We start from the raw sequence: 25,788 nt of genomic DNA, 5'->3' as shown, positions 1-25,788 counted from the left end.
AGGAGACACGAGACTGCATGTGTTCCCTTTAAATTGGCCTGCCTTCATCCCATCAGCTGGAGCTCAGAGCCTCTGCAGCTTTGAACACAGCTCTATCATAAGTAGAGGTAATATATATACTGAGCTCTTAAAGCACTCAATTTCCTAAACCCTACGGTGATAAGAAAGTAATGTGTCATATACTGGCGTGCTTAAAGAGCATTTGGTGGTGACTTGCTCTTTAAAATGCTAAAATGGGAATTTGTTTATTGTGTTATAATTTCAAATTGATGAAAACTGTAAAGAATAGTTTTTTTTTGTCTATCCACCCATCTGATACCATCTGTGTGTTCTTATGTGTAAGAAGAGCTCCATCACACATATATCGGAGGCAGGTATCTAACAAAAATAGCTGTATGGGTGAATAAATGAGATCTCCACTGAAAAGATCATTCTAGAACTTAAATAAGGTCAAATGAATCATGAATTTAGACATTTTGAAACAATTCAATTACGAAACTTGCTCACATTTTCATAAAACAAATGACCTTTTAAGCTGGATCCAATTTTGAACATCTTTGGGGTTTTTGCTGAACCACAAATTCATGAATTTATTATTATATCAAATGTGAGGTCAATTAAACCACCATGCAGGCAGAGGTGATGCCATATAAGAGCAACTCCCTGCATGAAGTTGCTAATGTTCAAATCCAAAAATAAAAATAAAAAATTGCATATAATAATTAGGGACTGTGGTCCAAAGGCTACATTTAAGTCTCTAAAAAACACTGGAAGGTTTGTAGTTTTCACAATGAAGCATCTAAGTTCTCATGACAGAGGAGCCATTGCTGAATGGGCAGAGTGGGTGACGACTGATCGGAATGAGTGTGGTTTGAACCCATGCCCTGCATGTTGAAGAAAAAAGAAGCCACACCCCAAATGCTGCACAAAAAGTCTCCCACTGCTCCTCAGGGATGAGTCAAATTAACAGAAACTTCTCCAAAGGAATCAATAAAGTATTAATTATTATTATTATGACTCAAATAGCTATACTTGTTCAGAAACACCCACCACTGCAATCAAATCAGCTACTAAACCAATACAGAGAAGCACCAACTCTAGTCCAGAGCTTTAGTTGAATAAAATAGATTTATCCGTGTCTTTAGACTGGAGCAGGAGTACCATCTCAGCTACTTACCTATTGATTTTCCAGGCTGTATGGAGTCAGAAACAAAACTCTGGGACAGACCCTCTGGCCCTCTGGTGATACCACACTCTATTATTTAAACCTGCTGCAAAGGTCAAGGGACTGGTTTCCCCAGGTCTAGAGCATTCGCCCTCTGCCCTCACCTGGCTTCATCCGGCCGTCGTGAAAAATGAAACAAAACGAAAAAAAAAAAAAGTAGCTCGGTCTTGGCTGAAAGGTCATCAGCAGCATGCCAGCTTAGACAGGGCAGTTTAACTCAATTAAACTCAGGCACACAGGCGCTTCTTTTTAATAGCTTGTGAAGGTGTTTTCCCCATGCAGAGGAGCACCGAGGGTTACAGCTAATATTTTCTAGCACCACAGAGTGATCTTACAATGATTGTGTTCATTGCATTCTAACAGTTCCTTTATAACCTGGGGGGAACTGAGGGCACTAATGCTAAAGTAACCCGGTGCCACCAGTGAAACACTTTTAAACATAAATCAATAACTTTTGTGCTTGATTGCCCCCATCAGTGGACAGTGTAAATATTGACAGCCAACACAGTGCGGGGATGGCTTCAGGACTGCGGCCAGCCGATAGGAGGAATTATGGGATGTTTAAATAGTGGACTGTGCTGTTGCGGGGTTTCAGTTGCAAGTGTTATTTTATGGGATTTGCGTGTAAAGGGAAGGCAAACAAGCCACTCGATAGATTTCTGCAGAGGGATGTGATGCACACCGCTGTGTCCCGTTTCGACAGCATCTGTATTCTACCAGAGCCTCCTCTCTCAATCTGGATCTAACTGCCTGAAGCTTCTGCCACACAGGAGCTGGAGGGGGGGACCTGAGACGAATACTTAGAAGCCTCCGCCGCTTGTGCTCGAGTCGCGTGCACACTCGCAGTGTATACATCCCTTCTGCCAAATCAAGCATCGTGGCGCGCCAGCAGAGGCCTCGGGAGGCCGACGGCATAATGTGTCCTCTAGCATTAATGGCTGCTTCAGTTGACTGAAGGAAGAAAACACCTTGAAGAAGCATACATTTAAACAGCCACTTGTCTCTCAGAAGTCTCGCTAAACACGCCTGCCCTCTGTTAGAGAGCAAACTCACTCAGAGCATCTCAGGTTCTGCTTTGAATTAAACAGCAACAACACGGGGCAGGGATGGTTGCAGAGAAAATGTGTGAAAAAAGTGTTAAGACAAAGAAAAGGAGAGAAAATCAATGAATAAAATAGTTTCCTGGAATGTCACCAGTGCTTTCCGCTCCTGCTATTTCAGATTAAGTGTTTTTTTTTCCAGCACCTCATGTTCACAGCTGAGATTGCTTGATACAAATTCCTGCTGAGCATGCAGCGGCTCCTTGCCAAAGACCCTCACGAGAGTCTTAATATCATCAAGTAACAAATTTGGGGTTTAGAGGTGGAATAATGTGTCTGGGAGTCAGACAGGTTCATAAACTGATGTGCCATTTGGGTCTATAAACAAACATTTCAGGATTCTTCTCTGAGTAATGGCAGCTACAATCGCCAACAACATTTTCTTTGAAAATGTATAGCAGTCAGAAATAATTTTTTTATGTGAGAGGTAAAACAGTGGATCTTAAGCTTGGTTTATGCTTGACGTGTCCACGAGGTTCGCACGGCTCCGCGCGGCAAAATTGCATCATTTTAACAACCACGCCCCTCCACCGCGCCTCCGCACGGCCCAAACTTTCCGCACCGCGCACCTAGGAAATTTTCTAACCACGCGGACGGTCGGACACGAAAAAACATGGCGAACTGGCAAGAATTAGCATGGCAGAGGTTCGTAAATACAGACATTTGTATGATTCAGCTCTCAAAGATCACCGTGATCAACATGTTAATAATTCTTGGAGAGAAATAGCTCGCTTTGTCGGAAAAGACGGGGACACTGTTAAAAAATGCTGGAATGCCATGTTGTAAACAACAGTAATTTCTACTTCTACTATGGTGTAGTGTTGGATGCATGCCGTAGAGCTCCATGCTGCCCCGTTCAGTTTGGGAGAATATTGGCTCACCGCAGAGACAAGCCACATGAACCATAAACGCTGCGAGTTGTGAAGCGCGTTCCATCCGCGAGCCGCGTCACCAAGCGGAAAGTAAATGCGTCAAGCATAAACCAAGCTTTAGATTCTGCAGGAATTTAGTTTTTACTGGTTTAAGAAGAACTGGAGTCCTTATTTAACATCGTACCAAAAGTCGTCAGGCTTCTAAAATGATGGCATTCATGCATGAAGGCTTCCTTTGTACCACTAAAACTCCTATTTATAATTACTTAGATTATCAGTGTATACGCTTCCAGTTTGTCACAAAATATTATGCATGAACACAAGCCTTCCAATTAGACCAAAAGGCTTTTACACATTTTAACATTATTAAAACTCAATTGTCATGTATTTATTTATGCCACCTCCACAAGTTAAAATGATGATTAGTGTACGAATTCAGGAAGAAAATTCAAACGACATATGAAATTAAACTAGAATAAAGTAATATATCACATATGGATGCACAAACTTGTGTATTTCTCGTCTTCATTTCTGCAGTCTGCACATCAGCATTATACAGAGATAAAGATAGGCGTATCATTTAATAACTGCAGAGAAGAGAGGCAAACACTACCTCTCCTGGCAATAGCATATGAAAGCTCTAGTTTTAGTGGTATCTACTCTGCACTGTCTCTGTTGTGAGACACATGTAAACTGTGCTGAACAGCTGTAAACAAGAATGTCAGCGTAGCACGGACCAGGCTGACAGCAGGGTCTTATCTGATCCAGAACCAGACAGAACAGGCCAAAGGTGTTCTGTTTAGGATAAAGATATGGAGATGCTAAAAGAAGTGAGAAGAAGTAGCAAACCCCTCTACAAATGGACATCTCACAGTTAATATATCCATTTGACATCTGCTGCTTGGTTTTGTCTGCCTCAGTTTCACATCTAGCTGGTTTTTATTTTTTCCTACTGACGCCTACAGAGAATGCCCCTGTCCTTGGCTGCTTGATATATATTTCAATCCTTCAGTTCACTAAGCACCTGCAGGCATGTTATCCCTCAGTCTGTTTCTGTTTCAGGTTGCTCATTAATGCACAGGCAGAGAACTTGATTAAAGTCGTTGGACTGAGCAAGTGAGCACATTTCTCCTTCAATTATGATTTTGGATTAAAACAATCATAAAACAATGCAAAAAATATCAATGTACTTATTATGTATGCTTTTAAGATGAGGTGCACTACCACTCCTTTCAATGGCTGCACTCACTTGCACCAGAGGTTTTTTAAGAGAGCGGATGTAAAGATGGCAAAACAGACCTGTGCTTGAGAAGCAAGCAAGCAAACAGAGTCTCACTAATTAAAATTTTTCATCCCTGGGCTTTGTGGCATTGCTCCTAGCAACACTTTTCTATTTGACTCTGTTCCCAATAAAAGTAATTAGTTAACTTTGTTTGTGTTAAATTGAGCATTTTATGGCCGATTTTATTAAGCTATAATTGTTCTATAATCTATAAAAGCATGTTTATGAAGTTCTTTACACAAAATCCCAATCACATAATGTGACTTAGGAAGTTTTAGTCTGAACATTTTCAGTACCTGCCAGAATGAGCCGTTTCAGGCCACACCCACCAATCCTCTACTCAGGCTGCTATTGACCCTTTGCACGTGATGTCACGCCACTCATGTGACCGCCCCCTTCGCCATGATGGACGACAAAAAGACCGTTTACACCCATAGAAACTCCAGTGAAGCTAGTCAAAACAAACCAGTTTGTAGCCTTTTATCTAGTTGATTTGATAGTAAAATGGTTTTATCTTGCTGCGTTGTTGGCTGCACTAACAGACAAGGATGTAAACTCAACTAGTTTTGTTTTTTTAATAACTTTGATGGAGACTGAGGATGGAGATGAACTGCCGTGTCAAGTGGACTAGCAGCCCTCAGATTTGCAGCGACCATGTTTTTACCGGGTAAGATTAACGTTCATTTATTTCACGAGGAAGACAGGGACAGGGATAAATGTGATGTGTGCATACTAGTTATTGATAATCCTGAAGGATGGGTATTTCACCACGGATGATGTGCGCCGTCCACTGTAGAGTAAAGCGATTCAATTATTAACAATATTAAAGCTCTGATGTATGATTACGTGTGTTAAAATGATGTTATTTATTTATTTATATGAACGTCGCCGTTCAGAGATCTTCTCATTCCAGTGTGAGAGCAGCAGCTGAACCCGGTAACACCACCATCAACAAGGGATCCGGACTTTTTAACAATCACCATTGGTGTAAAGTGAAACGCTGTTTATAACATAAAGTTATAAATCCAGCGGGGTGAATTTAGGCAAAGTCAGCAACATGTTTACATCGGTGAACAGCTGGAGAGAAAACGTAACCTAACGCTGGTAAGCCCCGGCTAGATGCGCTACTTCTTCTGATAACTGAACTGGGCATGAACTAGTTGAAGGAATGCTGGAGGAGTTTTGTTTTTGTTTTGATCACAAAAACAATGTCAGGCTCTACTTTCCCCTATGTTTAGTACTCGTGTCACTCATTGTTGTTGTGATTTGAACTTTGTATATTTATATACTGTAATTAAATAATTTAATTACCTGATTTTGTCTATTTATACAATCTAAGTAATCAATCAGAAGTGGTTGTTTTTATCATCAGGGAGTTTACTTAAACACTCTGTATTGACTGAGAGACAAGAAAAGAGAGTTGGGATAGTTTAAGAATCTTTAATTTCTATAATTATAAATTCTTACAATCTACCAGGACTATCTCAATGATGAATGCATATGGATTTAGATGTTTCGTGTTGGTGTGTGTGTGTGTGTGTTTTGTTCAGAATCTCTAGGCTGACGTAGCGAGTCTGGTTTGTTATGACTAGGCTACCACGAGGCTTCAGAAGCTGATGACATGAGCCGCCATATTGCCGTGACCACGTACCTTAGATGGAGTCTCCCGTGTAGATCAGGAATTGCCAGGTCCTAAGACCTCGGTTGTACTGGAGCTGGTGAAACAGCGGTCACAGCACACAACGCCCGTCTGAGGATAACTCCGTTAGTGGTTGGCATGCGTCAGCAAGTTCACTCTTATTTTGAAAGAACGTTGTCTCGTTGGTATAAACGACGGAAATCTCCAGCTTGACAGATCTCAGCTTAAAACAGGAAATACAGATGGCCAGCCTGTATTCCTCTTTGCGGTGGTGGGTTGAAAGCTGGTTGAAAACCATGTTGAGAGTATGATGTAACTCCTTGGAGCTCGGATCGAGCAGAGCTGATGTCAAAGTGGAACTTAACGTGGAACTGACTTAAAATGGCGTTGCCTTCTTTTTATATCTCCCAGTTGTTTAAGAATCTTAGTAAACCGGATTGGACTACTTTCATAAACAAACCAGATTCTGCCCTACCACAGACGAAAGTTCTGATTGGTTGAAAACAATGTGTCATGCGTTTCCATGGTGATGCATATCAGTGTGTCTGGTGCAGCCCTGTTTATTCATTTAAACACATAACTCATGACATCTTTATTTCACAGATCATTCACCTGATTATTAATGATCAACAAATGCTTTGATTAGCTTATCACAAATAAAGTACTTTGATTAATCAATGAAAAGCGTTCTTCTGTTCTTCTGTCTCTTCTCCTGGAATGTAAACATACTGAACCAAGCGTCCGACCTTGGCGGTGTTACTGTGTGAAGGGGCAGCTGTTAAGGGCAGACCATTATAAACTTCCTAACGCTACACTGTTTACATGCTTTTGCCGTCCAGCATGGTGGACCCACGTGATTAGGTGACGTCGGTGCAAAGGGTCAATAAACTGAGAAGCTCAGATATCCAGCAGCAGCTCCCTCATTTAAGTGAGATGAGGTTCTATGCTAATTTCCCCATTTGTGACCTCACAAATGGTGACTTTTTGAAACAGCTTGTTTCAGGCACATAATTCCTAAAACTAAGCACTGATACAAAATGGACGGACTTCTTTTTTTTCATGTCTGGAGTGTTTCTAGATGCAGAAGAGACCCACACGGCAGCATAAATGGATGTGAGTTTTGCATAACATGTCCCCTTTAAACAATCTAGTTTTCAGTTTTGACCTAAATAATTGCTGTTATGATTTTTTTCCAACATTGAGGAGCTTACCTTGTCTTTTCCTTGTTTCTGATCTTGATATACGTTCCACCTCTCCCCATCGTTACTGTAAGCGACTTTGTACGAGCCGACAAACTGGACGTGTCCGAAGTCTTTAGCTCCCTGGGTGATGACCCCGGTGACCTTTGTCGGAACAAGCAAGTCAACCTAAGACAATAAATAAAAGATAATGTGATAAACAGAAGCATGATCAATTCTATTGCTTGAGAAAGTTCAAAAGTGCCAGATGCACTCGCCTTATTTATTTATTTTTCTTCTTTTGCAACAATGTCGGCATAATTTTTCTTACAATGTCAGCGGTAGATTTACTGAATAACGACACCGGGTGCAAGTCAAGTCAGCTTCAATTATTCACAGAATATTGAACAGCAAGGCTAAGTCAAAGACCTCGCCTCAGCAAAATAGAAATTGCACGCTGCAGCAGCTTCTGAGGCCCACACTGCTCCATTTGGCTTAATTTTTAATAGGATCTCATTTGTTGCAAAGAATTTACAGTGCAAAGTTTCTCAGCAGTAAACACAAAGACCGTGAGTCAAATTAACCTCTTTGGGGGCTCATTTGTGTTCTTAAATGTTATACAATGCTCTAAAATTAGCCGGTTCAGGACAAAGGAAAAAAACAAACAAACATCCAGCTTCAAACATAAACGGCTTGATTATAACAAGTAGGTTTGCTTTGGATGCTTGCACTGAGTTAATTAAGTTGAATGAATAATGTTTGTGACAGTGGAAAGTAGAAGTTAAGTGGTAGTCAGTTTCAGCTAACATGGATTTTATAGTGCAGAACATTACTTATAATTCAATTCAATTCAAGTTTATTTATATAGCGCCAAATCACGACAAGAGTCGTCTCAAGGCTCTTCACATAATAAACATTCCAATCCAGGTCAGTTCATTAAGCCAATCACAAAAAATGTTTCCTATATATATTATTGATAATAAAGATCAAGGTTACCATAATAAAAAATACAGTTTCTTTCATCACGAGGAATAGACTGTGCTGATGCTCATTCCATACAGTAAAGAATCACCATAAACTTTTACATTTGTACAGAGTCTTTAATGATGAAGACATTAAAACCCATAGAAATCCCTGCGTCCGCCCATATGGGCTGTTTTTGAAGGATTATTCTGTTTTATAAGCATGTCAGAGGAGAAAATTCTAAATAATTAATAGCATTCCCTGGTGACATTAACAGCTTAAATGTCACTGTAAAACTGTCTTCATACAAATCTGAGCAGCGCCAATTTCACCGTCATGAAAAACTGGTCTCAACTCGGTATTTGGCTGTGACACAGATAGTGGGAAAATTTAGAGGCACAGAGAGAGAAAGCAGGAGATAAATGTAAGCACTCTATTTTTTTCTTTCCTCTCCTTATGCTGAATATGCTTTATAATACTACCATACATCAAAATAATTGGCCTGGTCACAGAGCTACATATTCAGAGACACTCTGCCCTGAAATAACAGCTCACAAGAAGGGTGTGCCCCTTCCCTTGTAGATAAAACTACTAAACATAAATACTAAAACATGAGGGATCTGTGGCTCAGATCGGGTTTGACACATGGCAGAACACTACAGTACATCCAAGCACACAGACAAAACATGTCCCAAACCTCAGCACATTTTATTTTAACTATTTATTTTGGTTTAGATGCACAACTTTAATGTAAGATTTTTCATGAGTCTTCGGCAATGATACTGTTTTTAAGGCGGAAACAAATCAGAGCACTGCAATGCTCCCCTTTCCTCCACAGCATGGTGTGTTTTCAAGGATAAACAGGTGCTTTTTAATATTTTTAAAGCAATTTCACAGCAGCTATTTTGGCTTGAAAGAGTACAGGTTTGTGTATTAACAAATGCATTCAGGCTCTACTGCTGCTAGTTGTTCTGCAGGAAATATAAGCAGCATTTTCTGACACAGTTCACCTTCTTTACTCTTTCTAGTCACAACGGCAGTGAGAAAATAAGTTTATCTAGTCTAAGTAGGTCTATTCTCTGAAAGGAAACATTAAATTGAAGCACATCAGAAGAAGACAGGTAAAGTAATTCATTATAAAGTTTAATGCCAGATATTATTTTCAAAATGTGCAGCAGAGAGCCACATGCAAACAGAACCTGATCAGCTGTTTTCTTGATCACTTTAGAGCTCCCTCATTTGCAATTGTATCATGAAGTTATAAGTATTAATTCATTCATGTTTGCAATTAAGCTATATTGAGTATACCAGTTGTTAGCTCGATTGCTAATGAATGAACCTTGTGCTCAAGAGCACTTTATAGCATCCTCACAGCAAACTCATAGCTACATTAACATTAATTAAATGAGCAAACATGATAATGTTATGCCTTTTTGATGGATAATGAGTGTACAACCTCTAGCCTCATCCTTCCTTCAGTGTCTCAAACAAGGTGTCACGGCTGTTAAATAGCATCAGGATTAAAGCATACACAATGTACAAAACTCCATTTTCTCTCCCAGCAGTTACTGATGCACGTACTTTATAAAACTTGTGGTTAGTTTTAGCTTACATCTTCATGGAAAAAACAACAACAAAAAAAAAAAAAACAACAAAAAACACCATTTATGTTAACACAACACATTTGCAGTAGTCGCTAGTATAAATGAAGGACGTGTAAGTCAGTATTGGCGGGAATAAGTTTTGGCATTCCTGCTTCAGGAACTAGAAGTTAGCCAGAGGAGAGGGGTGCAGAAAACTACAGGATTTGTAGTCTTACGTCCTGATATTCAGACATCTTGCTTCTGACTGGCTAATAACAACGCAACTTCACCACTGACTCTGTTTGCCTCGTAATGTTGATGTTGTATCTCCACATGAGCCCGAATGAGTTCTGCCACCTTGTGGAGTTGCTAAAGCTAACGTTAGCTTCTGCTTCTGGGAAGCTAAATCTTCAACAGACTTCCCCATCACCAGCCAACATGGGCAAGCCCATGATTGCTAATTTTACAGTGTGATGTAGATCTGATTGGCTATCTACTCTGAGCGTTTCCACGTCTACTTTCTATTTACAGCAAATTCAAGAAATGGCGGTAGAAGACTATTTTCACGTTCAGCCTGCATGTTGAACCCAGAGTGATCGACCATATTGGGTGTGTCCGAATCCAGGGGCAGGATGCTTGTGAGGACGCATTTTGAGGTTGATGACGTCACAGCACAGCAACGAGTACTGTCCGAATTCCAAGAACGCTCATTCTCGCGTCCTCAAATGTGTCCGAGGTATCCCAGCATGCTTTATGCGCTGGCTGTGGATTTTCAACAGGAAAGGAAAATGGGAAGAGCTGCAAAGTTTTAAACATAAGTTTGCCTAAAAACTAGCGGTAGAAAACAAAAAGCTTAAAGTGGTTCAGTTTATACACATTTTTCGTTTGTATATGTGTTTTTTAAAGTACATTTTAGGCAGAAATCAGCCAGAACGAGTTTGTGTCGCAGGTCCCATAGTTATTCCCGTGTGTGTGTGTGTGTGTGTGTGTGTGTGTGTGTGTGTGTGTGTGTGTGTGTGTGTGTGTGTGTGTGTGTGTGTGTGTGTGTGTGTGTGTGTGTGTGTGCGTTTTTGTAGCAAATTAAACTTGTCATTTGTTTTAGGGACAGCAGTGTTTGTATTAAGCTTAGAGGTGAAAAGTGAAGATATTTACACATGACCACAATAGTTTATCGTGTGTTCTGCTGTTTTACACAGTTTTACATGCAGACAGTTGACATGTTTTAAAGAACAATTAAAATCGTGCGTGCGTGTGTGTGTGTGTGTGGCGAATTAAACTTGCCATTTGTTTTAGAAAAAACTGTGTTTTTATTAAGCTTAGGGGTGAAGAGTGAAGCTGTTTACACGTGACCACAATAGTTTATCGTGTGTTCTGCTGTTAAAAGCACAGTTTTAAATGCAGACAGTTGACATGTTTTAAAGAACAATTAAAATTGTGTGTGTGTGTGTGTGTGTGTGTGTTTGTGTTTCTTTAGCAAATTAAGCTTCTTATCATTTGTTTTAAGGGCAACAGAGCAAAGAAGTGTTTTTATTAAGCTTAGTAGAAGTGAAGAGTGAAGCTGTTTACACATGACCACAGTAGTTTACCCTGTGTTCTGCTGTGAAAACTACAGTTTTACATTCAGGGATTTACACAGTTGACACGCTTTAATGAACAATTAAAATAGTTTGTGTGAAGAATATAAGTTTTATCTTCTCATTTGGATAAATGTTAAAATGTGTTTATTGCCTTTTTGTCACCTGTGGTCTCTGATTTATCTGTAGGACTGCAGGTGTCCAGGGACAGGAGAGGCTTTACCTGGTGGTCCTCCTGGGAGAGAGGCCTTCTCTTGTTATCATGTTAATGTTATTTAGCTGTTTGATATTTAAACACATTTATTAAAACAAATACTAACTGAGAACTCTTTTGATCATTCATTTTATTACCAGTTTTTTTTATTTAAAGATGTTTTTGAACATGTTACATGAACAGAAAATGGAAAGATGGTAAGGAGACAAGATTGTTTATAATACTTGACAATTATTTACAGATCAAAACAAATATGGACCAATTATGTACGGTTAAAGCAGGATTAACTTGAGTGAGTCTTTTCCTGGATCATTTATTTGAACTGAATGAGCAGGAAGTCTTTGGCAGTGTAGCTGGATCTGCTGCAGGAGGATCCAGACATGGACGGAGAGCTGGAACAGATCCGTGGCTGGACGTTTCTGGTCAGAGGAACATCATACAGGACGGTCTGCAGAGAGAGAGCTTTGGGATGCTTCCTCTCACTGTCCACTCTATCGTCCACCTACAGGGACTGCTGGGCTGGCTCAGACGATGGCTGTTACATCTCTAAGACATTCAGAAATATGAAATGAGGAGATGGTTTATGGATCCACTGGTATAACAATTGTGACTCTTCAGAAAATAAAACCACAGGGTTGTTTTTTAAATAGAGGTTCCTACATAAATGACTTGCCTGTTAACAGCAGTGGTGGTTTGCTGGTACCTCCTCCAGGACAGAACACCACTGACCTCCTCCACACTCATCTTCCTCAGGCTCATCCTCCAGACCCACAACTTCACCAGCACAGAGGCAGGTGTGCAGCACAGTGCATGCTTACCTGTAATAGATTTAAAAAAGAGGTATTTTATTGAAAAATGTAAAACAAACATGTAACCTGCAGTGCATTGGTTCTGTTCTGTTTAAAGAAAAGCAGCAAGGAAAACTACAGAGAATTTACGTTTTTAAGACAGATCTAAGCATTTTTAGGCTTAAGCTGAATAAACAAATGCCCAATGAAAACACTAATGATTCTCTAATTACCATTAGAGAATATCCTACTGCATTCAACATTTATAATAGATTTGGTTTGAATTAATTACCTACATGTTAATACTCTGTAGTAATGCGTTGTGTACATTTAACCAGCTCATTCTGTAGCTTAAAACATACATGAAACCATCTAAAGTTAACATGTAAGTCCTTAAAGCTTGTAGAATAAACAAAATTACTTTACCTGAAAACGGTTGTGAACAAACGCTGGTGATGGAGGTAAAGCTGCTGTAGCTCCTAAATATTCCCTTCCGACGCCCACACAGTAAAAAAAAATGTGAATGACGACTTTAGTCGTTATTGGCATTGAATGAGTTTGATAAAAAAAACAAAAAAAAAAGTGAAAATGGTTTTAGTGAACTTGCTCTTTACAGGTGCTGGCCAGTAAATTAGAATATCATCAAAAGGTTGAAAATATTTCAGTAATTCCATTCAAAACGTGAAACTTGTACATTATATTCATGCAATGCACACAGACCAATGTATTTCCAATGTTCATTACATTTAAATTTGATATTCATAAGTGACAACTAATGAAAACTCCAAATTTGGTATCTCAAAAAATTAGAATATTCTGAAAAGGCTGAATATAGAAGACACCTGCTGCCACTCTAATCAGCTGATTTACTCAAAACACCTGCAAAGGCCTTTAAAAGGTCCCTCAGTCTTGTTTTGAAGGCACCACAATCATGGGGAAGACTTCTGACTTAACAGCTGTCCAAAAGACAATCATTGACACCTTGCACAAGGAGGGCAAGACACAAAAGGTGATTGCTAAAGAAGCTGGCTGTTCGCAGAGCTCTGTGTCCAAGCACATTAACAGACAGGCGAAGGGACGGAAAAAATGTGGTAGAAAAAAGTGTACAAGCTCTAGGGATAACCGCACCCTGCAGAGAATTGTGACGACAAACCCATTCAAAAATGTGGGGGAGATCCACAAAGAGTGGACTGCAGCTGGAGTCAGCGCTTCAAGAACCACCACGAGGAGACTCATGAAAGACATGGGATTCAGGTGTCGCATTCCGTGTGTCAAGCCACTCTTGAACAAGAAACAGCGCAAGAAGCGTCTCGCCTGGGCCAAGGACAAAAAGGACTGGACTGATGCTGAGTGGTCCAAAGTTATGTTTTCTGATGAAAGCAAGTTCTGCATTTCCTTTGGAAATCAAGGACCCAGAGTCTGGAGGAAGAGCGGAGAAGCACAGAATCCACGTTGCATGACGTCCAGTGTAAAGTTTCCACCGTCAGTGATGGTGTGGGGTGCCATGTCATCTGCCGGTGTTGGCCCACTCTGTTTCCTGAGGTCCAGGGTCAATGCAGCCGTCTACCAGGAAGTTTTAGAGCACTTCATGCTTCCTGCTGCTGACCAACTTTATGGGGATGCAGACTTCACCTTTCAACAGGACTTGGCACCTGCACACAGTGCCAAAACCACCAGCACCTGGTTCAAGGACCATGGTATCCCTGTCCTTGATTGGCCAGCAAACTCGCCTGACCTTAACCCCATAGAAAATCTATGGGGTATTGTGAAGCGGAGGATGCAATACGCTAGACCCAACAATGCAGAGGAGCTGAAGACGACTATCAGAGCAGCCTGGGCTCTCATAACACCTGAGCAGTGCCACAGACTGATCGAGTCCATGCCACGCCGCATTACTGCAGTTATTGAGGCAAAAGGAGCCCCGACTAAGTATTGAGTGCTATACATGCACATTCTTTTCATGTTCATTCTTTTCAGTTGGCCAACATTAGAGAAACAAACATTTTTTCATTGGCCTTTAGAATATTCTAATTTTCTGAGATACCAGATTTGATGTTTTCATTGGTTGTCACCTATAAATATCAAAATTAAACGTAATAAACATCGGAAATACATTGGTCTGTGTGCATTGCATGAATATAATGTACAAGTTTCACGTTTTGAATGGAATTACTGAAATATTTTCAACCTTTTGATGATATTCTAATTTACTGGCCAGCACCTGTAAAAATACAGAAGTGTCCTGGCTCAAGCAAATATCTTTAGTAGAAGTTTCTTTAATTGTTTATATCCAACTATATGCAATAAAAGGCATTAAAAGACTCTTTCCAAGTCATCTAAATGAATCGAAGCTGGCGTGATAAAAGTGGGGTAAAAGTTTGCGCGTGGCCCCTTAATAATTCTGCAGTTACAGAGTGCATTAATGCAGATCCTGCATAGAACATGTACACGCTGCATTTGATGTGAATCCACTATTTATGAAGCTTCCTCATCAAATATATTCTGCATGGACCTCCACTCATGTGTAACAGTTCGTTTCTGTTCCAGCTGCAGCCTCCTGTGGTGTACACAAATACATTAAAGCAACAGCTCTGTTACAATGACAATAGCATCACCACAAACCCCTTGAATAAAAGGGGAAAGGAGGAAATGTTGGCAGGTGCTGCTTAGTTGATTCGGAGGGACATGACACCTCACATTGGGAGGCTTTGATTATGCTCCAGTTGCAGAGCATAGAGGTAATCTCGTTCTACCCAGACAGTCGAGTCTGCCACCAAAACAAAGGCACGCTTGAAGTGAAACCTGTAATTGCTGTCACAGGTAGCGGTCAAAAAATACGACCGCCCCAAGCGACGCCAGCTCACAACACTTTGATGGCCCAAACTGAATTAGAGAGCGAGATAAGCTTGTTACAGCGAGGTCTCTCCTCTGGCCTCTGCCTTATGTTCGTTCTTCCATCACATCCTCAATCCTGTTCGCTCCTCCGTGAGCTTCTCACCCAGAAAAACCAGAAGTGTGTGAAGTCTTTGTAGCGATCTCTGAATGCGCGTGGCGTAGATGTTCCACAGAAATGAAACAAGAATTAATTTCACAGCTTCACCTTCTTGTTTTTCAGATTACAAGGTGAGATTATTTGAGTCCTAATCTATCTTCAACCCAAAATAAGGAGATCGGGTTAATTGTACTTGTGTGCGCTTATGCCAAGCTTATGCTTTCAGTGTGCCTATTTGAAGTGACTTTGCCAGATAACTAGATTTCCTCAGCTATAGGCGTCTTTGAAAACACAAATGAGGCCAAGTCTCCTTTTTATAATGAACACAGTACATACATCTACAGCACTGAGATTCTCCCACCAGCTGTGCTGATTTTATCGTAGGTGATGAAGATTCATGTAATCTTCACAGTCTGAAAGGAAAGTACGTGTGTGTGTGTGTGTGTGTGTGTGTGATGCATATATTTTCTGTATATAGCTCATAGCTCACGGGGCAGAATTCAGAGATGAGTTCACACAAACGGCTGAGAAATAAGGAAGACAGCGCTATGGTCCATCAACCCCACATCAGGACGGCAATCATTAAAGCTCAAAGCCATTTTTAGAGCATGAAAGCACCCTACTCCAATCTTTTTCTCACACCATGGGATGTTTTAATAAACACATTCCAGGTTTAGTTTCATAATCATACATTAGGATCCCCATCAAAGCACATTTTATTGGGTTTATGTTTATACTGAATGAAAAACCTCATCATTATAAGGTGTCATCTCTTGATAAATGCGGCACAAAGCTCATGACCAAATAGAAATATACTCATGTTATATAGCTGACTTTATGGAAAACATGGGGAAGGTTAAACGTGAAGTTTTCTACTGTAACAAACAGGAATCAGCAGTCTGCAGACTGTCAGTACTTCCAGTTAATAAATAACATGTTCTGCTGTCTAAAATGGTTTTATAGTCCTTGCAGTTGAGAGAGCTGCAGGTTTTGCATCTTACTTACTTCAAAAAAATAAAACTAACTCCAAGAAGCTCTGAACACAGATCCAGAGATATAATTGTTAAATGTCAAAGTTGATCCATCATACCCTGTTGTTGACTTTTTTATGAGTTTGGCTGAGCTTTAAGAAGAAACTCTCCAAATAACGTGACACCTGTCTTAGAAAGAGTCTCGTTCTGACTGGACTGATAAGACACAAGTCACAGCAGAACCAGTTTAAGTCAATTTTTGGCAACAAAAAAAAAAGCATATAGAACATATGTAAATGTGAAATTTGCAGCAGTGAACTTGTTAATTAATTGGTGTTCAAATGAATTGGTATGTTTTAGGATGAGAGGTTTGAATGAACTGGAGGTGATCCAGTTTGGAGCGGCTGGCCCTGCTGCGGCCAACAATTTAATATTTTTTTAACCTATTACAAAAAGTTATTTCGGTCTCGTTTTAGTAAAGTGCCATTTTTCATATTGTTTGAACTAAAAGATGATACATGAGTTAGTGATTTAAGTTTGAACTTACACTACAGAGCACCGCAGGGCAACACTTTACAACAAGGGCCCCCCAACGCTACTTAGTGCATTAATAAACAAAGATCCCTTTAATATTGTTCCCAATATTGTGAATTATTTAGTGTCCTTATGGTTAGGACAAAGGGCCAGGAAGGGGGTGTCTTCTCATTAATGCTTTACTTAATATTAAGCAGTTGTTAATAATAGTTTATTAAAGCTTAATAATGCACTAAGTAACATTAATAAAGGGACCCTTATTGTAAAGTGTTACTCATCACAGAAAACTGAGAGGGCAGGTGAGGGTAAGGTGTTTACTACTGATGCGTCCAAGTGGAAACAACATCTGCTGAAATGATTTTGCACGAAGGGAACCAGATACAACCAAACTCTTACGTTGGATGCTTTCGGTTCACAAAAGACCTGTTTTTGTACCAAAACAGATTTTATAGACGTACAAATCATTATGCTGCATTTACACTGAACAGCCACCAGACCAATTTTAGCAGTTACACACAGCTGCAGGTCACACTATTTATAAAAGCACCAACAGCCTGCATATGAGCACAATTACAAAACAGATGTAAAAAAAATGAAGACTCACAGATTTGCCAGACTTTCCTTTCGACAGGCAAAGTAAAAAAAAAAAAAAAGTTCCTCAAAAGGAAATTTAGAGGAATCAGTTTTTCATTTCCTTATTTTTAGAGATAAGACAGCAAACGCAGTTTAATGATCTGTGTGTGCGTCGGGTTTCAGGTTAATTAAGGAGCAAGTCTACAAAAATACATCTCTGCTGTCGTTACTGGTTTGATAAAACCCCTCTGCCCACGTGTAGCCTGTCCACGATGTAGAACCTCAAGTTATCAAACTATTAACAGATGTGCAAAAAATGTTGCACACCTTTTAATAGTTTGATGGGTTGGATAATAAAGATGTGTAAATAAATGTATAAGTTTATATATATATATATATATATATATATATATATATATATATATATATATATATATACATATACGTATTATCCAACACATCAAACTATTACAGGATGACAGAATGTTACATTTGTGTTTGTAACGTAAAAAAAACAATAAACTCATGTTGTTTATTCTTTTACTTTCGCCCTCTTCTAAAGCTATAGGTGTATAAGTTAAAAGGCTCTGAGCATTAGCAAACAAAAAATAACATTATGTAATCTTATAAATTCCTCTCTAGGAATAGAGCATACTAGAAACACACACACACACACACACACACACACACACACACACACACACACACACACACGTTTGTGTGCGCACTCAGAGTCAATCTCTTCTAACACCTTTTGTGATCATTGTTTTTCCACACGGGGTGATGAGATGTCAGAAGGTATGCGTACCTGCTGAGCTTTCATGCAGGAAAGGTGTGTAGGCAGTGTGAAGTTGCCCTGAAGCATCCAGCAAAGAGAAGGCAACGTCACAGTGGGAAAGCAACATAGGCAGGTCAGTGTGGCTCTGACAACATTCCAGCATGAACCTAAACATTTTCCTTTGCGTTTCTCATATTCTGCTTGTAAACACCACTCTTGAGGATGCTGGTGTGAAATGCTGAGTCTTCTGAGACGAAGCGTCACGACATTTACTGTCTTGTTATGAGGATTTTTATCCTCTGTTGCAGCGCAAAGTGTCTGTCCTCTCAAAGTTAAACTGCTGGTGAAATGCAATGACTCAGAGTAAAAGTACAAACTGGTGGCGACCGGAAAACCAAACATTTATGAATTGAATCTCACCCACAAAATAAATATATATATACATATCCTCCCACTTGCTTCTTGCTTCTCTTTACTCTAATCTTCTTGCCAGCACATTTGCATGAAAAATCGGGAGCTAAAGAAACATTCTTCATGCGTGTTCTCTGAAAATGTAAACAATTGACACATCTTCCCAAAAAACCTATTGCCCTTAAATTCCTCATTAAATCAAATGTGATGTTTAAGTGGCTTTCAATGTGATTTAAACATGAGCAGCAATGGGGAACTGCTGGCCTATTGCAGAGGTTTTACTGTTAGTTTCAGTTAGTTTAGCTACAAATAAAATGTTTTCTTGATTGTTAAAATTCAACGACCCTGATTGGGGCTGTGAAGATAACCAATCAGAGCGTTTGTATCAGTGGTTGCTTCCTTTAGCTTTCACCGTTTCAAAGCTGGAGATACAAACTTCACCTGGGATGACTTTGAGCATTTGGTGCTTGCTCGGGGTAACAAAGGCCACTTTCTTGTTGCCTTTCAGTCACAAAATCCATTAATTATGCATCAGTTAGTTCAGAGTGATTGCAGCTTCAGATTTCTGCTACTTTGTATCCCATGGAAACAAAGAAAAGCCCCTTGAGAAGCCTAGAGGTCGGACTTGTGGTTTTTCTACGTGTTCTATATTTTAGCAACATAAACAGCCTGTGACTCGTGGGGAAACTGAAATCTCCCACAAACCTTTTAGAAAATTTGTCTCATTCATTTGAGTTCTTTAAAAGCACAACCAACAAACAAGTAATTTTTTTTTATTTTAACATAAAACCATGCCACATCTGTTTGATATAGTTCTCAGCTTTTGATCATTTTAAATCAGCAACAGCACCATAGCGCTGCAGCCCACCTGAATAGGTGATTTAGCAATTAGCATTTGGAAAAGCAACCAATATTAATAAATTCTGTTCTGATTCTCAAACAAGGTTCTAACATAGAATAGTTATAAATATATTGTGGAGATAAAAAAATAAAAATCACTTGCAGTTGTCTAAAAACTCCAGTCAATAACTAAGATCCAATACCAACGATTGGATCAGCCGGTTGTCAGTCTCACCAAACCACTGCACTTCCGCATTTAAAATGCTCTTCTACTCATTACGCACTCATGCAAAAAAGTGGTTCTCTAACATTTGTCTAAAAACCACTACCAATAACATGTTTCAGGCCAAAAGCAACTACTGGACCATCCAGTTGTGGTCTCACCGAACCGCCACACCTCCCTGGGTTCTCCACTCATTACACATTCACGCATTTAGCAACAGAACAACACCGGTGTGAGAGGCTCTCCACTGAGTAATATCAGAGAAGGAGAAACAGCCAGCTGCTACCTCTTCAACTTTAGTCCCTAAAAGATAAACACCGTTTGAGGTCACAGACAACTCAAGACAAATTATAATCAGAAATTATCATTAAAAATGTTTTCTTTCGGAGTTCCACACTTTTAAATGAACGAAACAAAACCTTAAAACTCTCTTTGTGATGCTGTATTTGAAACAGTGATTCCATTAGGAACCTGGTTTATTTACATTAAACACACAGTCAAAGCCTAGAAAACAGTGACTGGTGTTTAGTGCCCTCTTGTTTACCCTGGGGAATGCGGGTTCCCATTTTAGGGAGGCGTAGCCCAAGGATAAGAGACAACGTGAGGGGTGACAGTTCTGTTTTTAGTGTTCAAAAGCTAGCTTGTTTTCTGGTAAAGCAGCTTTAGCCATAAGATCTAAGCGGAAGCCTGGAAATGATGGTTAGCATGTTGTCATGCTGCGTTCAAGTCAAGTCTGTTTTTCAGACTTTCACATGTAGCCATGTCAAATTTATTCATGCTAGCTGTTATTGACTACATAATTAGACAACATTCACTTCATCTGATGTCCCAAATGGTTATTTTGTGTTTGCACCATTTTGCGATGGTAATTTCAATTTACAGCATAGAGCATGTGAAGCTCAGTCTAAAGGTTAGCAGAAGCCGCAGAAGGTCCAATCCAGCCATGGTCTGGATCCTTTAGTGGTACAGTACGGCAGTGTTAGTAGGACTAGCTTCTGATGTCTGCATGAGTGAAGATGAACAGTTTGACTCATTTGTCCCTGGCGGAGGAATAGGCAAGAATTTCACACTCTGTTTAAAGCTCACTCAGACATGATGTCTGATGGACTCTCAGACACTGATAAAAACCTGACGTATCGCTTCTCCATGTGTAATCCTACTTCATATCAAATCTGAAGGAATGTAGCTTTCAAATGAAATAAAAACACATGAGATAAAGTAGCAAAAATATACCTATAGCATGTTTGTTTTGAATCTCATGAGGCCAGTTCGTGTTACAAAGGGTCCTGAAAGAAACTGTTTAAATGAAAGTGTTTGAACTGGAGTGCATAAAATATTAATACCAACTTTAGCATATGCTCACAGAATAGAGAGAAATCATATCCATTCTATTTCATTTAAAGTGACTCAACAGAGAGGATTCCATAAAAGGAGAAGGGTGCTGCAGCTAAGTGACAGTGATAAGGATGAATCAATAAAAAATATAAAATTGATGTCATTTATGAGCAAAAGTGGCATGTTCCATTTAACATTTATTCCAACTGTCATGTCCTTTTCCTAACTTGAAACGATTCTGAATAGATTATTTCATCATAAAACGCAGTAGCACTTCTTAAAGACCTTCTCTGCTGGGCTAATACCACAAATATGTTTTAAGTTGATGTGCAAGTTAAAGGATGGCTCAAACACACGTTAAAATCAAAGATCACACACACACACACACACACACACACACACACACACACACACACACACACACACACACGCACGCACGCACGCACGCACGCACGCACAGAGTACTAGACCCAATCTCCGTTACACTGATTCAAGATCTGGCGCATTCACTTCTGACAGTTTCTGCAGATCTCGCGATTACAGCAGGCACCGCTGCAGACTCCTGGATCAATCACTCCAAGATAAAACAGATAAATGCAACCTTAAAGGGGAAGGAAGGAGGGACCGAAGTAAAAAAGGGAGAGATGAAGACTAGGTTGTGGCGCTGGAGGATGAGATGGTTTCCTTGGATAATGAAAACAAAAGAGCTGCTTTACACAAACTCCAGACGTGCACGTGCAAGGGTGTAGTTGGAGGGAAGGAACGCCTGAACCACCTGACTGAAAGAGAAAAGCAGATGGATTTAACGGGTCTTTTGAAACTTCATTCCGATGCTAATTGAATCAGCATAGTAGCTGTAGGGAAGTAGAAGAAATGGAAGAAAAAAGGAGCCATATTGAGCTGGATTCAAATAAGACTTGGGCGATAATTCCTTAATGGAATTTACATCTGGCAATTTTTTTCCTCCTCTATCAAAATGAGAGCGGATCCTTTCTAATGTTCTCCTTCAATTCTCAGATAATGTTCTCACGCCACATTTCCAAAAATAGATGAATAAAGAAAAAAGTCCCATCAGAAACTCTTTTCCACAGAAGTCTGAAAACAAAACAGTCACATACACACACATAAATGAACTCGCCAACGCTTCCAATTATCCGGCACTATTCATGGATACACGCTGCAAATTTGATCGTGCCCCTCTGATACGGAGCTGGCACATCTGCCAGGGAAATCGCTGGCAGACGGCTTTGCAGCCGTGGTCATCTGTTGTCCTGGCTTCCTAAACTTGTATCAGCAGATCTTGTCCAAGTCAAAAGAAAACAAATGCCATCATGCAAATCAGGTAATGCATTAGACAGTCACTGTATAAGTCCGAATCGAATTGGGCAGTGAAAAATAATGGGCTTTTGGCAGATATTATAAATGGATCTTGTATTTTTCTTATTGTCAAGCAAAAACAAACACTTAAGATTGCTGAATCTGAACAAAATATACTTACAGAGCATTGTATCATATAAATGTACAAATCTAGTCTTTAAAACCATCTGACTGTGAGTAAGCTTAGTTTCTTTATATTACATCACACATGGAGTTGTCACTTCTTCACTACTCTGTGAAACGTGCTTCTTGCTGCCCTTTTCATCAGTGACTTTTCAGGCTTGTTGAAGTTCCACCACCCCTTTTATGGCTTAAGATGTATACATTTTCTGCTGTTTTCTTGCTTGGTTACATTTTGTAAAGCCAAAGGGACTCTGCTGAAAGTTTTCGTATTGAAATACTGCGGCATGTGATCCTCATTTATTAAACAGGACAATTTTAGACCCAGAGATTCAAGCTATTGGCTTTTTAAGCCAGAATCATTGGATATTGATAGCAGATAGTGGTTGTCTCGAAGCAAAACAGGTAACATCCGGCCTGGACGCTTGGGAAAGTGGCTAAAAGCAATAGTGACAGTCCTGTGAGATATCCAGCTCAATATACAAAAGCTCCTGTGTATGGTTTTTCTTATAATTTATTATTTAGCTTGTAATTCATATTCACATTCACTTACACTGCATACCACTCACCATGAAAGTTATTTTCCTTGTACCTTTTAAGCTCATGCAAAATAACTGGGTATTTTTGTGGCTAACCTGTTATGTGTCCATTAAAAGATGTCAGGCCTTTGGCATTACATTTATTTAGTTAGTTCAGCAAGTACACTAAGCTACAGTTGCTCTTAAATGCGGTTCATTTATTTCTGTGTGTAGTATAATTGGACAAATAATGATAAACATCTGTCCTGCTAGTAAAATTAAGCATGCAACAAGAATGTTAAACAGTTAATTTTGCAGGAACAAGTGCTGCTATCTCATTTTGATCAGACCAAAAGAGTATGACAGTAATAAAAATGCTTTATTTCTCAGAGGATGACCTCTCTCTGCTACAGAGAATCAACTTGAAAGAACACAGGAGACAGTTCACCTTTTAAAAATCTGTTAAATGTATTCCTGCCCATTCTCCCATACTGGTAATTTCAGAAAAAGTGCTTGTCTTTTGCTCCTGAAATAAAAAAAGTATAATTATGGTCATTGCAGTTAATCAGAATCCCACTTAAACCTTTCCATGCAACAACGCCTTTAGTCTCTCGGAAGCAGCACTTCAGATTTTACAGACACATGTTTTTTTGATGAACCCCCCCCCCCCCCCCCCAAAAAAAAAAACTAAACATCCTTCAAGTGGACAAAATTAAGCAGACCTCTTCTTTAAAGGTGTTGAACGCTCATTTTATCAATACATTTGCAGTGATCTCTAGTAGTCATTAGTCGTTGTTAGGGGGCAGAATACACCGGTGCAACCTTTCTAGGAACTAGAAATGAGCCACATCTAGGGCTGGGGGTAAACGATTATTTTTAAAACGATTATTCTGACGATTATTTCATCGAATAGTCGACTATTCTAATGACTATTTAGAAAATTAATCTAATGATTATTTTTCTATTGCACAGTTAACAAAAACCAGAAAATCTCAAATAAATTCCTCAAAAAAATTGATAAATTCTTACTGTAAGAGAATAAACACTACAGGCCTTCCATTTTGTATACCACTGCGTTTATTGTGTTGCGGTTGGTTATGTTCTGGTGACGTGTAGAACTTGGGAGTGCAGGCTGCTGCCTGAGAGGTGGTAGAAGATGGAGTGTCTCCATGCTGCTTTGTTTTGGTCACTTATGTGCGTGAGGCGAGTGGTCTTACGGGTTAAACCAAACTCAGGTGATATTTTACACTAAACCGAAAACCCACAACACTCTAAATGTAATAAAAGGGAGATCTACACCACAAAAAAGATCAACTCTAAACCAAAACGTAACAGCTTATCCCAACGCAAGAAGCTGTTAGCGAAGATGCTAACAGTAGCTTTACCAACGTTAAGTTGAAGTTACCAAGTTTAAATAAACCAAAAACACCCAGCAGCAAACAGACCAGCACGGAGGAGAGACTGCTACCACCAAAACAGCTCTCCTCATGTCTGAAAGAAGCTCCTTAATGAAGGGAGAAGCGCTCCCGGTGATTTTCTACATCTGCGATAGACACGAAGCAGCGCATCTGACCCCGGAAGTTGTTGTCCGTTGCCGGGAGACGAAGGGGCAAAACAGGAAAATAATCTAGTAGAGGACGGACGTTGTTCCGGGTCTTCGGTATTTGGCGGAGATGTTAGTGAAGGCGGAGAAGAGGGCGAACTAGAGGAAAAACGGGCAGATTCCTCCTCTATTTACAAACTCCTGGGGATGCAACAAGTGGGCGCGGTGCGTCGACTTCCGGATCTGACGTCGACAAATTTTTAGAATCGAGCCGTCGACTTCGTCGAGGCTTCGCTACAGCCCTAGCCACATCACAGCTGAGCTTCAGATGGCAGGTTTTGGAGTCTTGTTTCCTGATATTTGGATATCACACCTCTCTACCACTGACTTGCAATGTGGATGTTTTATCTCCACAAATAATACAAGCCTGGAGGAGTTTTTCTGTGTGGCAGTGTTGCTAATGCTAACAGTTAGCTTAAACTAGCCGAGATGAGCTCTGCTCTCTCTTGGACACTAAACTAAAAACAGCCATCCGCATGAGTCCATGAATGCTAAGTGACAGATCCTAGATTTTCACCGTCTATTTTCTATCAGAAGCTGATGAGCGAGATAGGTGTAGGAGAATATTTTCATGTCTAGTCTGTATGAAAAACAGTGATTGATTATAATCAGAAATTAAAATGTTTTTTCTGAGTTCCACACCTTTAAATGAATTAAAGAAAACCTCTCTTAGTGATGCTGTATTTGAAACAGTGATTTGATTAGTAGCATGGCTAACATAGTAATATGCAACACATTCTCACTCCCAATGCCTCTGGAACATACGTTTGGTCAGTGACCCTCCACGTCAGACCCCGATGCTGAAAGTGCCCTTTTTCATCACAGCTAGATGAAAAGGTGTTTTTCCGACTGCAAATCCCAATGCAGCATCAAATTGACGAAATGGGATGTCTGCTGGCGCCGGACCGAACCAGCACATTTCACGGCATCCGAGCCTTAAACCTCTTGCTATTTCAAACCTTCCCCTTGCCCCCATCCTAACCTTAACTATCTTGCTAGTTCTAACGTTCCCATCGCACCTTACCCAAACATTTCCCGCTTTGCTATTTGGAACCTCCCCCTCGCCTGGGCCCCAAACCAACACACTGTCAGTGT

The 25,788-nt window shown here is 39.9% G+C and overlaps 1 protein-coding gene across 1 annotated transcript in view; it reads right to left on the bottom strand.

The window, feature by feature from the left end:
• Positions 1–25,788, bottom strand: part of edil3a (EGF-like repeats and discoidin I-like domains 3a) — a 204,518-nt gene that overhangs the window by 10,830 nt on the left and 167,900 nt on the right. Inside the window, exon 9 of the mRNA XM_015972490.3 lies at positions 7,330–7,485. Coding sequence (XP_015827976.1) covers positions 7,330–7,485 — 156 coding nt within the window. The remainder of the gene's footprint in view (positions 1–7,329; positions 7,486–25,788) is intronic.

The sequence above is a fragment of the Nothobranchius furzeri genome, chromosome 17, assembly GCF_043380555.1.
Source record: "Nothobranchius furzeri strain GRZ-AD chromosome 17, NfurGRZ-RIMD1, whole genome shotgun sequence".
Taxonomy (NCBI): domain Eukaryota; kingdom Metazoa; phylum Chordata; class Actinopteri; order Cyprinodontiformes; family Nothobranchiidae; genus Nothobranchius; species Nothobranchius furzeri.
Note: the sequence above shows the minus strand (reverse complement) of the source record. Positions and strands in the feature narration are given on the sequence as shown.